Source organism: Vidua chalybeata, chromosome 8 (assembly GCF_026979565.1).
Source record: "Vidua chalybeata isolate OUT-0048 chromosome 8, bVidCha1 merged haplotype, whole genome shotgun sequence".
In the NCBI taxonomy this organism is placed as follows: Eukaryota; Metazoa; Chordata; class Aves; order Passeriformes; family Viduidae; genus Vidua; species Vidua chalybeata.
In genome coordinates, this window is record NC_071537.1 from 17,223,696 (window position 1) to 17,236,128 (window position 12,433).

The window sequence follows — 12,433 nt, forward strand, 5'->3', positions numbered from 1 at the left end:
TGGTGAGGGTGAAAGGAGTGTTTGGGGTTGTGATTCTGTTTTCTTCCCTCCTTTCCATTGTACATTTTGTGCAGAGTCACACCGTCAGGTTCATCCTGTGCACCTTGTCTGAATGCTGGGTGGTGCTGCAGAAGTGTGAATGAGAGCAGAGGGAAGGGCTTTGCTGCCAGATCTTTCAGAGAGGCCCTCTCCTCCTGTTTGCCTAAGCTGGAATTGTGGATCCTACTCCCCCTCCCTTCAGACCTGAGCCCGTGTCTGTATGGGGGGGTGCAGTGTTTGTTGTGCCAGTGCTGGGTCTGCCCTGCTGCTTTAGGGAGCTGGGCCAGGTCTGTTGTGAGTTCCCTGGGATTTATAAATGATGTGGTGTGGGCAAGGGAAGCCATTCTGTGTCTTGGACTGCAAATGTCCCCAGAAGTAGAGACCTCAGTTCCCAGTGGCACCACAGGTTGCTAGAGGAGGTGTGTCATTTGCATATGTTTGCATGAAGGTGGCCTTCGCATGTGTTTTCTTTATTACGAGAGACAAACATGTTTTGTTTATCTCGCTCTATCTCCCAGATTATTATCAAATGGGTTTCACTTTCCACAAGTCTCAACTGAGGAATCTGGGCTTATGCCCCCACCCAGAAACACCCACAGTGCCTGAGCTCTCCTGACTTGCCCTGTAATGATGACCCCTTTGGTGTGATCTGTACCCCCTGGAATAGTCTCATAGGTGAGCACTGACATGATGAGCTGAGGACCTAGAAGAGCTTCAACTTCTTTACTGATAGTGGCAGGAATATTAATTGAGATGGATACAGTTGTCTTTTATGTACGGTTTGCTGCTGTGCCTGCATCTTCTCAATCCCTAGTTGCAGGTTATGAGCATGAAGGGAGTTGTGCTCTTTGGAGTATGACACTCCTGTCTGCTTAGATGCCAAGGTAGTTTTACAAGTGAAAATCTTTTGGGTCTTCCTTGCTGCTGTTGGTATTGTGAGGAGAGGAAAACAGGTGAAACGCTATCAGGACGACAAATGATTCAACTTCAGCAAAGTTCAGTAAACAGAGAAATTATCTCCCACTTAGGTTTTCAGGGGAAATCACTTTTGTCTCAAGTGAAATATGTAGTGCAGATCAACAAGGAAAAAAATCTTAGAAAAATAAGTCATATAAAAACTGCAATCTTCCAAAGTAAGGGATACCCAAAGTGTTCTATCTAATATATATTAGTATTTTCAGTGGTCATTCACATGTACCTCAGCTTCTTCAGAAAGACTGCAATCACCAAAATAGTGTAACACCATAGGGAAGCAATGTAAAAATATTGCAAACCAATTGTCAGTAGTTTGTAAACCTCTATACCTATCCCTATACCAATAATCAAACTGCTAAATAGAAATCTCTTGGGTTTCTACTGCATGAATTAAATCCTTCTGTAGCACTCTAAGCATATTTTTTTAGTAGTTCAATGATTTTCAGATACATTTTCTCAGTTGCATCAAGGCCCCAAAGGAAATCAAGATGTCCCCATGTAGGAAAATGCTCATGGTAAATGAGATTAGTAATCCGAGGAAGTAGCCTTGCCATGTCTGTTGGGTCTGCAAATTTGTCCTGTCCAGCACTCCAAACAGCAGTTGGTATCTTTATCTCCTCTATCTTGTACTCAGGAGGAGCAGTCTGTAAGACAGGGAGGAGACCTGAGTGAATGCTGCTGTATGAAAGTTGTGTTTAGAGAGAGGTTTCTGTGCAAGCACCTCTCTTTGTCTTTTGCTTCTGCACTGCCCACAGTAAAACCATAGGGATGAAGGCCACCCTCTTATTGCTCATTGCCCTAACCCCATTCCCTGTCTTGCTTGTCATCACAGAAGAAGTTAAAGAAACACAGAAGGTTAAAATGGAGATCATCTGAGATCTGAACCAAATGACTTCATGCAGGATGGTTATTTGTCAGTTTGGTAAGGCACCATGCACAAGATATTTTGAAACTTACCCTAATCAAAGGGTGGTTCGGGTATCTTTCTTCTTGACTGCTTTTTGGGCTATTTCCTAACCTTCCACAATATTGGGAATAAAACATTGCCCATTTCAAAATTTAAACTTCAGGTATTTAAAGACCATATGTGTGTATGAAAGGTGTCTGAGAAGGAAGGTGTCCTTGCAATCTTTATCTACTTGTAAAACAATGTGCCCCCCATAAAATAACCTGCCCTGACTCACAAAGCACACTACAAGTCAACTGATCTGATCAAACCTCAAAAATAATCAGGTGAGTGATAAGAGTTGCAAGAGGAGCAGAGCATTTTCAGATGTTGATTAACACAGTAACTAAAGCTCCTACAAACCAAATTTTGCCTGTTTCCTTTTTTCCATACAGGATACTTTAGTTCTCCCCAGCAGTCTCCACTGTGCCATACTGAACCATCCCTTAAGTTTAGTTTTTACAGCAAGTAGCCTCTGAAAACCAAGGTATGCATTTCCACTTTTTTTTTTTTTTTTTTCATCCCCATTTTAATGTTTAACTGAAATGCAGACTTTGAGGATTTTTGGGGAAGAGCTCTGTAGTCATCCAGTCCTAGGACCTGGGTGTGACTCTTAGCCCTTTGGGAATGGCAAGCAAGCTGACATGTTGTTGGACACGTCCCTGCATCAATATGGGAGGCTGCAAGAATCTGTATGTGCCGTGTTTGTGAATAGACTCTGACAATCATGAGTATTAGATTCAGGTGAAGCTTTACCTAAGACCACCCTTCCCTTCTTTTTGTAGCATTCAAGGTGCTAATATATGAATTTTTCTATTCTTAGTTTTGCCAGGACCTAAGGATGAGTTCTCAGAAAAATGAATTGCCTTACCTGGTTGTATTTCTTCATGTTTTCCTTGCAGCCGTAGTCATAAGCTTGAAATTGGTCTGCATGTTTTATCTGTTCATATTGTAACAAGGACAAATAAAATGAAAATGTTAAGAGACAGAGTGCAGGAGTTGTTTTCTTGCATATGATTGAACTCAAGTCTCTGGCAATAGACAGGATTCCAGGGATACTGAGGAGGGATTGTGGGATAAGTGGTTTCACCACCTTTCCTCTTGCTAACATTTTCTCCTGATCTTCAGCCACCACCCTTGTTATGTTTAGTTATTAAAGCCTTGCTGCCCTACCTTAATTGGCTCTTTAGTTAGCTAACATAGCTCTTTGTGATGCAGGAGCATGTCAGGGCTCTCACTAGCCTGGGATACCTCCTCAAAATCCTTGACTTTTGTGTGCCTGCTTGGTCTGGTCTGCTCTGCTCACAGTAGTGGCAGCGATATCAGAGGCTCTGAAGGGCATACAGGAATATTGGGAGCAGGGTGTGATTACCTTAGCACTAAACTCTTGTCTTCTGTGATTTGTCTAAAAGGAATATCAAAATAATAACAATAAAGGAATAACCTGTCTTACTGATACTGTGTGTGCATTTTTTAAAATCTAAACTTCTAAGTAGCTGAGGATATGATAGAAATCTGCTAGCTCATCTCTGTTTTCTGGCTCTGGGTGCTGGGTTTCTGGTCTGGATACCAGGAATTTTAGGCAGGGGATGTAGAGCAGCACACATGTATTTAAGGGCTGGTTTAAATGGCACAGTTCACTTAGAGTTCACTTAAGTTCATAGTTCACATAGTGTGATGTGTTTCTGAGCCAATGCCATCTTGTCCTGGTCTGATTTGGAGCCTAGGCAGAACAAGCTTAGGTCTGAAAGTGGCATGAGGTACCAGCAGAAGAGGCAGTTCCCCATTTTGCCATTGTGTCAGCATAAACATTTGTGCATTAAACTGGCTTTTGGAGGTAACTAAGGCTGCAATTAACCCTCTGGGAGACAAGCTTTAACCTAGATCACTTCTTTGGTTCATTCCTGACTGTAAAGTTCTCACTTATGCCACCTGCCAAATGCCTAGACTGTGCTTGTGTTCACTTCTGCAGCTTTCTGCACACATCTCCATAAATAAGGATGAAGGCTGGAAGCCATTAGAGCCTAGGGAGGTGTGATGTGCCCTGGGGAAATTTCAGATCCTGGTGACAAAGGGGAAATTCAGGGAATGGTCTAATGAGCCACGGGGAGCAGGGCTCACTCTGTGACAGGTGAGATGTGATGGGCAGATTTCCAGATCTGTCACCTCTGGACTTCCCTGTTGGCTGTCAGTTGCATAAAAAGCCATACTAAGAGTGTTTGTATGTCAGCACAGTTATACCTGCTGCCAATGAATAACATTCTGTACTGATGTTCCAGCTGGGTAATGTCCCGTGTATGAATCTGTTCGACTCTGGAGACAAAGCAGAAGTGTTATGAAGGCAGAGATCCAGTGCTGTGACAGAATAAAGCTGTGAAGGCCCTGAGCAACACACTGCTGCTGTGTTAAACCCCCATTTTTATGGGACATTCTTCAGATATAAAAATGGAAGCTGAGGAAAGATTCACAAATACACTAGTTTACAGTAGGAATGATTACATAGGATTTTTTTACCTTTGGAATAATCTTTTCAACATTAGTCTTTAGCCATAGAGAAAACATCATTTGAGAAGCATATATGGCCTTTGTTTTCCCAGTTTCTGTGATTTGTATGATGCTTTTAAATAGTGCTGTGTATAATCAGTAGAGAAAGATTGTTAATATGCAGTTCTCTTGCGCACAATGAAGCTGCATGTGTGAGAGCTTTTCATGGGTACATTTGTTAAATAGTCTGAGAGATGAAAGGTGATTGGAGAACAGACAAGTGAAAGGTCTGTAAGAACAAGAGGTAGCAGCCAGAGTAAAGGAATGCAATCTTTCTGCTGGGAGAAGTGTGAAGAAACAGCTTTGAGTTTTGGCTGGAAATGTTTCAACGTGTAGCAAGCAAAAATAAACCATCTCTTATGTTTGGAGGAGTCAGATGTCTTATTGTTTAGGAAGGAAAATATATGAATTGTGCAAAGGAGAAAAAGATCTTTGTCCAGTTGCCCTTCAAAGCTTCTTCAGATTTCTTGTATTGAGGTGCTTACCGTGTTCATATTTTGTATCATGCCTCCGGCTATGTAGCAGAAGATATTGCCACAAACTTTCCCCAGACATGCACAGAACTGTGTTACAGGTCCATTCAGCAGCTCATTGTATTGAAGAAGTCCTTTGCAGCCAAGTAGTAACTGAGGGGAGGAAAAGTGCAAAACTTTTCTTAGCTGTTGCAAGATTATTTCATGCAGAAAACTCCCTCTTCTTTAAGTCACTCTCTTCTTTAATAGCCTTGCCTCTTCACAAGAGGCAAGATTGCTGAAACTGCTTGTTATCCCACTATCCTTTATAGTGTGTTCTTCCCAAGGGCAGACCACTTGTTCCTCCTTCTCCTTGAGATGAGTGCTGGAGGTCACTATCCATTTGTTTTTAGTGTACTGATCTCAGTAAGAAAGGAAGTTGGCTGCACTGATGGCTGCAGAATACAAAAAGTCCCTTTTTGCCCTAATATTTTTTTTCCTGGCAGGTACAAACTGTACTGCAATTACCACTCCTAAGTAAAGAGGGATCAGACAAATGAGACAAATGAGAAGGGTGTAGAGCTCAATGCTCTATAGTCACATCATGGGTGCAGCTTGGACAGAAAGAGGATGTGCTTCTGTGGTTTGACATAAAGTATAGCATGCATGATTTCCACATTCCCAGCAGATGGTATTAAGTTGACACCTTCTGGTGTTTAAATTTAATTTATCACTTTACAAGTAAATACTTTATGAGCATAAATGATCTGCATGTCTGATGAAACTAAGATGTGAAATATTTTATATGTGGTTTTTATTAGTGCTTAAGGCTAGATTTAGTAGACTATATTATATTTCTTTTATTCTGGTATTTGAAAGTTTTCTTCAGAAATATTTGACTTCAATAAATAATGATGAAAGTATGCCTGCTACCTTCAAGAAATTGCAAAAGCGATATCATGTGAAACCTTGCAGTTTAGCTCTCTGGAAAGTCTGATGTCTGATATGCTAAATTCAATTCTAACTGATCACCCCTTAAAAGTTCAGGTTGAGTGAGTCCAGTAGAGACAAAGGAGACAATTATGTCTTTCTCTTTAGAAGGAGAAATTACTTACCCTGATGAGTGGCTGGGGAAGCCGGGTAATCGTTACCAGAGGACTGGTGGCATGTGTGATGGTGACCACTGGTGCCAAAGCAAAGAATGCTTTTATCTTCTGAGACAAATCAGGATAAGTAGAAAATGCTATGAAGCCTGCAAGCTCAGAAAAGGAAGTCAAGTTGATGAAGAGATCTCCACAGACCAAATAAATAAAAAAGCAGTAGGCAGCAAAGGAGTGAGACTAGATTAGCACCCCATTGGCTGTTTTCTATTTCTGTGCTGCAGACCTAAAGAGAATGTTTGATTCTGGCTTAAAACTTTTATTTGGAAGATAAAGTTCATTCTAAGGATACAAGTTCATTAGAGCATGTCCTGATACTGCTTTTGTCAGAACTGACAATTTTGTGTTAAGGCCAGTTTTGGTTGAAAAGGTATATTAATCAGATTTTTGAACTTCAAATTCTCTCTAAAGTTCCCTAAACTCAAAATAAAGAGTTTCTCAGCTTGCAGTCTTTAAAAGACTGTGCATGTGTATGCTGGCATTCAGCAATACAATAATTATCTGAAGATTAAGAATAAATTTTTTCCTTGTGATTAAGCACATGAAAGTGAATTCACACATAAAGGAAGAGTATAAGGAAGGCATTTAAGCTAAGATGGGTTTGTCCCATTCTGTTTTCTGAATGTGTATAAATTTCTCCACTGATGGATTTGACTAGCTGACATAATTATCTGAAGACAACGAAGGTGGTGACTTCATCTGAACTAGTAATTCTGTAAAAAGGCTCTTAGAATGCACATATGGGAAGAAAGGAAAATAATTTTCTAATAATGACACTTCCCCTGATTTTCTCCTCTGTTTCTGAGTTTGTTTTTCTAAAAGGACAATGTACACTGTAAGATAAACCCCAGAGTCTGCTCACAGACCTTATGTATAAATCATAAACACTAACACTGACTGTTTGGTACCAGACAGTTCTAACATTACCTGCAGCTGACCCTTCAGAGTGACCAATATAGTAAACATCCTTCTGTCCAGTTTTATTCATGATGAAGTTCAGCTCTGCTGGAATGTCGTATTTACCTATCTCATCGAAGCTGTGGGGAGAAACACAAAAAGCTGGCAGACAATTTGACTATCCCAGCGTGAGTTACTGACTGTCAGTTTTGTTCATTGCACCAAGCAGGACCCGTTGAAGGAGGAGGTTGCACACTGTGTCTGCATCCTTGCTTGAGCTGGGGAAGTGGGCAGAGGGGTGCAGCTGTGCAGCCTGGCTGCCTGGCACCTTGGGCTCTGTGTGGATGAGGTGCCAGTTTCACCTGACAGCTGCAGCCCTTGGGGAACTGAATTTAATCAGTGCTTTCATCTGCATGGGCTATAAGAAATAGTTTTCTCTCAGATAAATTTATCTCTCAGATAACAACAAAGTTGTAGTAGATCAGGTTTCTAGACTGAGCTGAGCAGTCTCCTGTCCTTTCTGCACTTGGGACATGGTGTCTGGTGGGAGACTTCAAGGTTACAGATGCCTCCCAGTTCTGGAAGCCTTTTCCCAAAGAAACCAGGATGGTGTATGGACAAAGTGATCTGTGTACTTCCAGCTTTGCTTCTGTGTGTGCTGATTCCAGAAGAGCCTATCCAGATCATGCAGCCAATTCCTTCTTTTAACCTCCCTGATATGCTCAGGAGTGGCTGCATCTGTGGAAAAGAGTTTGTCTAGTCTCCTTAAATGTTGCATGTCCCACTTGAAGTCAGATTATATGAAAACATGTAGTGTTTTCATATAATTCAGAAGGGAATTTTTTTCATCTAGCCAGAAGGGGAAAGGTTCTGCATTCTAGTAGCAACTGCCTAATCTTGCTAGTTCCCTGAATGTTGCTTTCTTCAGAAATTCTTTCTCCACAGGGTACCTGAACTGCCAGAACTCTTTTTGGCAGGGTTTGAGGGTCTTATGTTTTAAAGACCAGGTGTCTCCTCGGCTGTTTCCCAACCAGACATCATAGCCAGCATCTGCAAGGATGAAGCCCAAGCTGTTGTTGGGCAGGTTGGAAATCCAGTGAATAGCATCTGCTAAAATACCATGATGTAGCAAGACTGCAGGCTTCTTCCCTAAAACAGAAGAGATTTTCTTAGGCTGTAATAGTAATAGGGAATGTGTAGTTAAAACTGAGGTGCAGAATTTGGTTTTACAGGAGTGTTTTAACCAGTATACAGAATTCAGGCTGCATTCTAGGCTGAATGACTGAGTGCCCTTGCTGAGATGGCAAGGTATGGAACTTTGCATATACAAAGGGGAAGGATGGAGAATCCATGTAAGACTTGGCTCTCAGGCTGTCCTTATACCCTATACATCATACCTGTATTTTGGCTGTTCCTTCCAGAAGGAATTCTGTAAACACCAAGAATGTATCCATCCTCCGTTGGGACTTCATATTCCTCGCTGGGGAATCCATGATATCTGATGATTTCACTCTGTGGGAAGCCAAAGGAGAGTTTGTTATCATGCATTTACAGTGTAGATATTGCTGTAAGAACTGTTCAGAGGCTGCTTCTGCCCAGGAATGTAAAGCTAGCCAAGAACATGACAGGAAGATAAATGTGATAGCATATTGCCTGCCTTTCTCCACTGCTCTGTGTTGTAGTGGTAGGGAGGGACACCAAAAAGGATTCCTGCAGGAAAACAAACCCCAGGTCTCTCTTTTTTGTGGATGATTCTATAGCTGCCATGCTGTAGCCATGGAGGCTGGAGGATGCAAACAGCGGCGAGAGGAGTTGGGATGGATTTCTGTGAAGTGGTTTGTGTATTCTACTTAATGCTTAATATCACTTAAATTGTAGTAGTTGCTGTAGCTGTGGCACTCAAGCACTACACAGAGTTATAAGAGTAGCAGGATGAAGTAAAGTCTTCATCAGACCTGCTTAGATGGTCGTTGTCTGGAATTTGATTCCCTATTATGGGACAAAGTGAGTGACTAACCTTTTGGGAGATAGTTTATCCTGTTTTGCAAGGCTGACACAGGTCTGTAGTATGATATTCTGCTTTGGAATGTGGTCAAACCACTCAAATAATGTCCTATTTTGCAAGCTATCAGTGGTGGGCTGAGAAGGAGCATCATGTGTTCCTGTTGGTGTTAAATTATGCTAAAACAGGTCTGACACATCAACCCCAAATTAGCATCCTGATAATGAAACAAAGATCCGGCAAAGATAAACTGCTAAGCCAACCTGGAGACATAAGGTGGTCAATCACTTTATACTTTCAAAGTCCAGTCCACTTTCATATGGTTAAGTTCTCCTAATATATCCCTTCTTGGAGTGTATGAAGATTTCTCTTTTGGGTTGGGACACCTCTCAAAGTTATTCCTCGAGGCTGAGCAAAAGAGATTTTGCCCACAGTTGATATGGGTGGGGGTGTTACATAAATGTCTACTTTAATAATTGTTTCTTTTTGCTAGCTTTAATACAATTGCTTTTATATGATTGCTTTGTTATAATGCACTGTCCTATATTATCTTATACCAGTAGTTTTAGCTACTCTTCTGTGTAGTAAAAAATTCTGATTAGGATATTTTTATCTAATCATTAATTATAATAAATAATTCTTTTTTTATATAAATATGTCTGGTTAGTCCTGCAGGACAAAGTTGTAGAATGGTTCAATCACACCTTTATAATTCCTTAGCCTTTAGCAGTGAGAGTCAGAGGCTAGGACTGGATTCAGCTGCACCCAAGCTCCTCTTTGAGAAGGACTTTGGAAATCAAGGGGGTCCTTTCAGCACCTCACGACTCAACAGAAGGGCTTCTCTAATGAACTTTGTCTGAAGCTCACACTCTCCCCACCACAAGGTTGTACCTTTCTTGACAGTAAACAGGCAGCAGTATCTATCTGACCACAGTGAATCCTTTCTTTCCCAAGTGTGGTTAAGCAAGCCATATAGGGTGGATCTCCTATTTCAGACTCACAGCACCACCTACTACACTGCTGCCACAGTGAGGAAACCTTGTTGATTCAGAGCAAAGGGTTTTTGTTGTGAGAATCTGCTGTTTGAAGAAGGGGCTCAAGCACCCTTACCTCTGTACGAGGCAAACAGGATGGTTTGAGGGGCAGGCCTTGGGAGTAGAAGCCAGCCTTTGTTTCCACTGCAAAGGAATTCTTCTCTCTAGTTCAGACTGCTTGGATAGGAGCATCAGCATTTCCTCTAGGCCCATGATACTGGAAGGACCCCATTTGAAGGGAACTTTCTTTAGCCTCCTGATAGGCACTCTTAGGCAGTGGTGGTGGTAGTGGGAGAGATGCTTTAGGAAAAAGGAAAGAAGATGACCCAACTTACAACATTCATGAAACATTCCGGGTTGCGACTCTTCTTGCAGCGGCTTGTGTCAACACCTGCAGTGGAGGCTGCTGTGAATCCTGCTGAAAAGGCAATTCCTTGGGAGCAGAGCAGCACGAGGAGGCACCACATCTTGGGGCTGTGTGGAAGAGTATGTGCTCTTTGTTCACTAGGAAGAGAGTGGTGTGGAATTCCACAGGAAGACCCAAGAGGAGAGTCTCCTGAAGGTTGCCCAAGAACTGTTCCCCAAGGGCTGCCAGAATAAGTACCTGTGTAAAGGCAGGATTGTCTACAGCTTTTCCTGTTTAATATGGACCATAAATGAGTCAAAGGCTCCAGGATGAGAAGGAACCAACCTGGGGGCCTGTGTTTATATGATATTGATGCTAGTTTGTGATGATACCTTCCTTTCTCTCTACATATTTTATATCACCTTTTCTCTTGTAAATCTGCCTTTCTTGGAGAAAAGGCTGAATTTTCCTGGATTTTAGGCCTTGTCTGTTGGTCACAGTAAAGCTTGTCTGAACAGAAATCGTAGCTCTCTGTGTAGCTAATGCCCTGCTTTTTGGCTGTAGCCATCTTTGTAATTAGCATGGATGAAACAGGTCATAAACCCAGAGTGTCTTATCTGAAACACCATGGGGAAGATCATTAATATTTGGAGAGTGTAGAAAGGACAGGTAAAATGTTTATTTGTATCCTCTGAATTTCTTCAGGAGGGAGGGAGTGAGTGGGTTGTCAATTATTTTTATTTTTTATTAAATCTATCATATCCCTTGAGTGACGACATTTGGATTACGCCACAATTGAAATATGATAGATAGATAGATAGATAGATAGATAGATAGATAGATAGATATAAAAATTATATATCATTATATATTACTAGAATATATATACAGTGTAATATTATACTTTGAATATTGAAATCCAAACTCATTGTGGTCTATCCACTTTGTAGGAGAACACTCCAATTCTTTTGTCAATGCAACAGAAATCCTCCTATCTGTGTGCTCTGGAAGCACAGTTTCACAGTAAATGTTTCACTGCTTTCTGCTATTTTATTTAGTTCAAACAAAAATAAAAAAAACACTTTCCTCTTTTTCTGCATGTGGAGCATTATTTGGGAAAAAAACTAAAAAGTTCAGCATAAGTCACAGTTTGTAGTAAAGATGAAGCTATGGGGTAGCTAAATTATTACCTTTTTTATGGTGTGCAGTTTTCTATACACTGTCCTGAATATGAAAGCTTTGTAAATCAGACATAATGAACCAATCAACTCCAAGGCTTGGCACACAACTGTCTCATTAATTTCAATGGCCAAGTCATGACTGTAGGAGCCTTGAACAATCATCTAGTATTTTCATGCAATGAAACAATGCCAAAGAGTGACATTTACTATGGCAAACTGGAAATAACTGAAATACTTAAAAAAAAAAAAAAAAAGAAAAAAAATGGTAGAGGAAGGTGCCTGAAAGATACATTCAAAAATGCCATTTCTGGAGGTTTTTGACATTAATGAAAACAAACCTTAAACCTTCTAGAAATTCATCAGTGTACTCTTGAGAGAGTCATATGGCCTTCAGATACACTATAAATGGGACAGAAAGACACCAGGCTAGCAGATGTCAGAATCTCTGGGTTGACTTACAGAGAAAACTCAAATGCTTTTGGAACTATAAGAACAAGATTTATTTAAGTTATATACATGCTTTCAATGCTGAGATTTCCATGCATCCACAGTGACAACCCTAGGGAAAAAAAAACCAAAAAAACAAGGAGAACAAAATGAAACCATTAGTTACTCCTTTTTCCCATTTGCATGGGCCAAAGGCTTTTTCCTCTCTACCTCTGGCACACCTGCCCTTTGATGCACAGCAGTCAGGAAGGATGGCAAGCTGGTTGCTCTGAGAACCAGCTGCACAGAACCAGGACAGCACATCTGTATGGAGACAGGCAAGGGAGAAAGAGAGCATGGATGCATATGAACAAACTTACCTCTGGTTTGACTCCGTGCTTCTTCTGCTGCCGCTCCTGGTCAGTCTCCTG

At 41.1% G+C, this 12,433-nt stretch overlaps 1 protein-coding gene across 1 annotated transcript; it reads right to left on the reverse strand.

Moving 5' to 3' along the window:
- Positions 1-1,424: 1,424 nt before the first annotated feature.
- Positions 1,425-12,433, reverse strand: LOC128791543 (lysosomal acid lipase/cholesteryl ester hydrolase-like). The gene is made up of 10 exons (XM_053949270.1): positions 12,383-12,433; positions 10,385-10,523; positions 8,411-8,525; positions 7,964-8,162; positions 7,044-7,153; positions 6,072-6,208; positions 4,990-5,130; positions 4,202-4,273; positions 2,832-2,900; positions 1,425-1,658 (listed from the first exon to the last, which is right to left on the reverse strand). The coding sequence occupies exons 2-10, from the start codon at positions 10,514-10,516 to the stop codon at positions 1,425-1,427; spliced, it is 1,209 nt and encodes a 402-aa protein (XP_053805245.1). The 5' UTR covers positions 10,517-10,523; positions 12,383-12,433.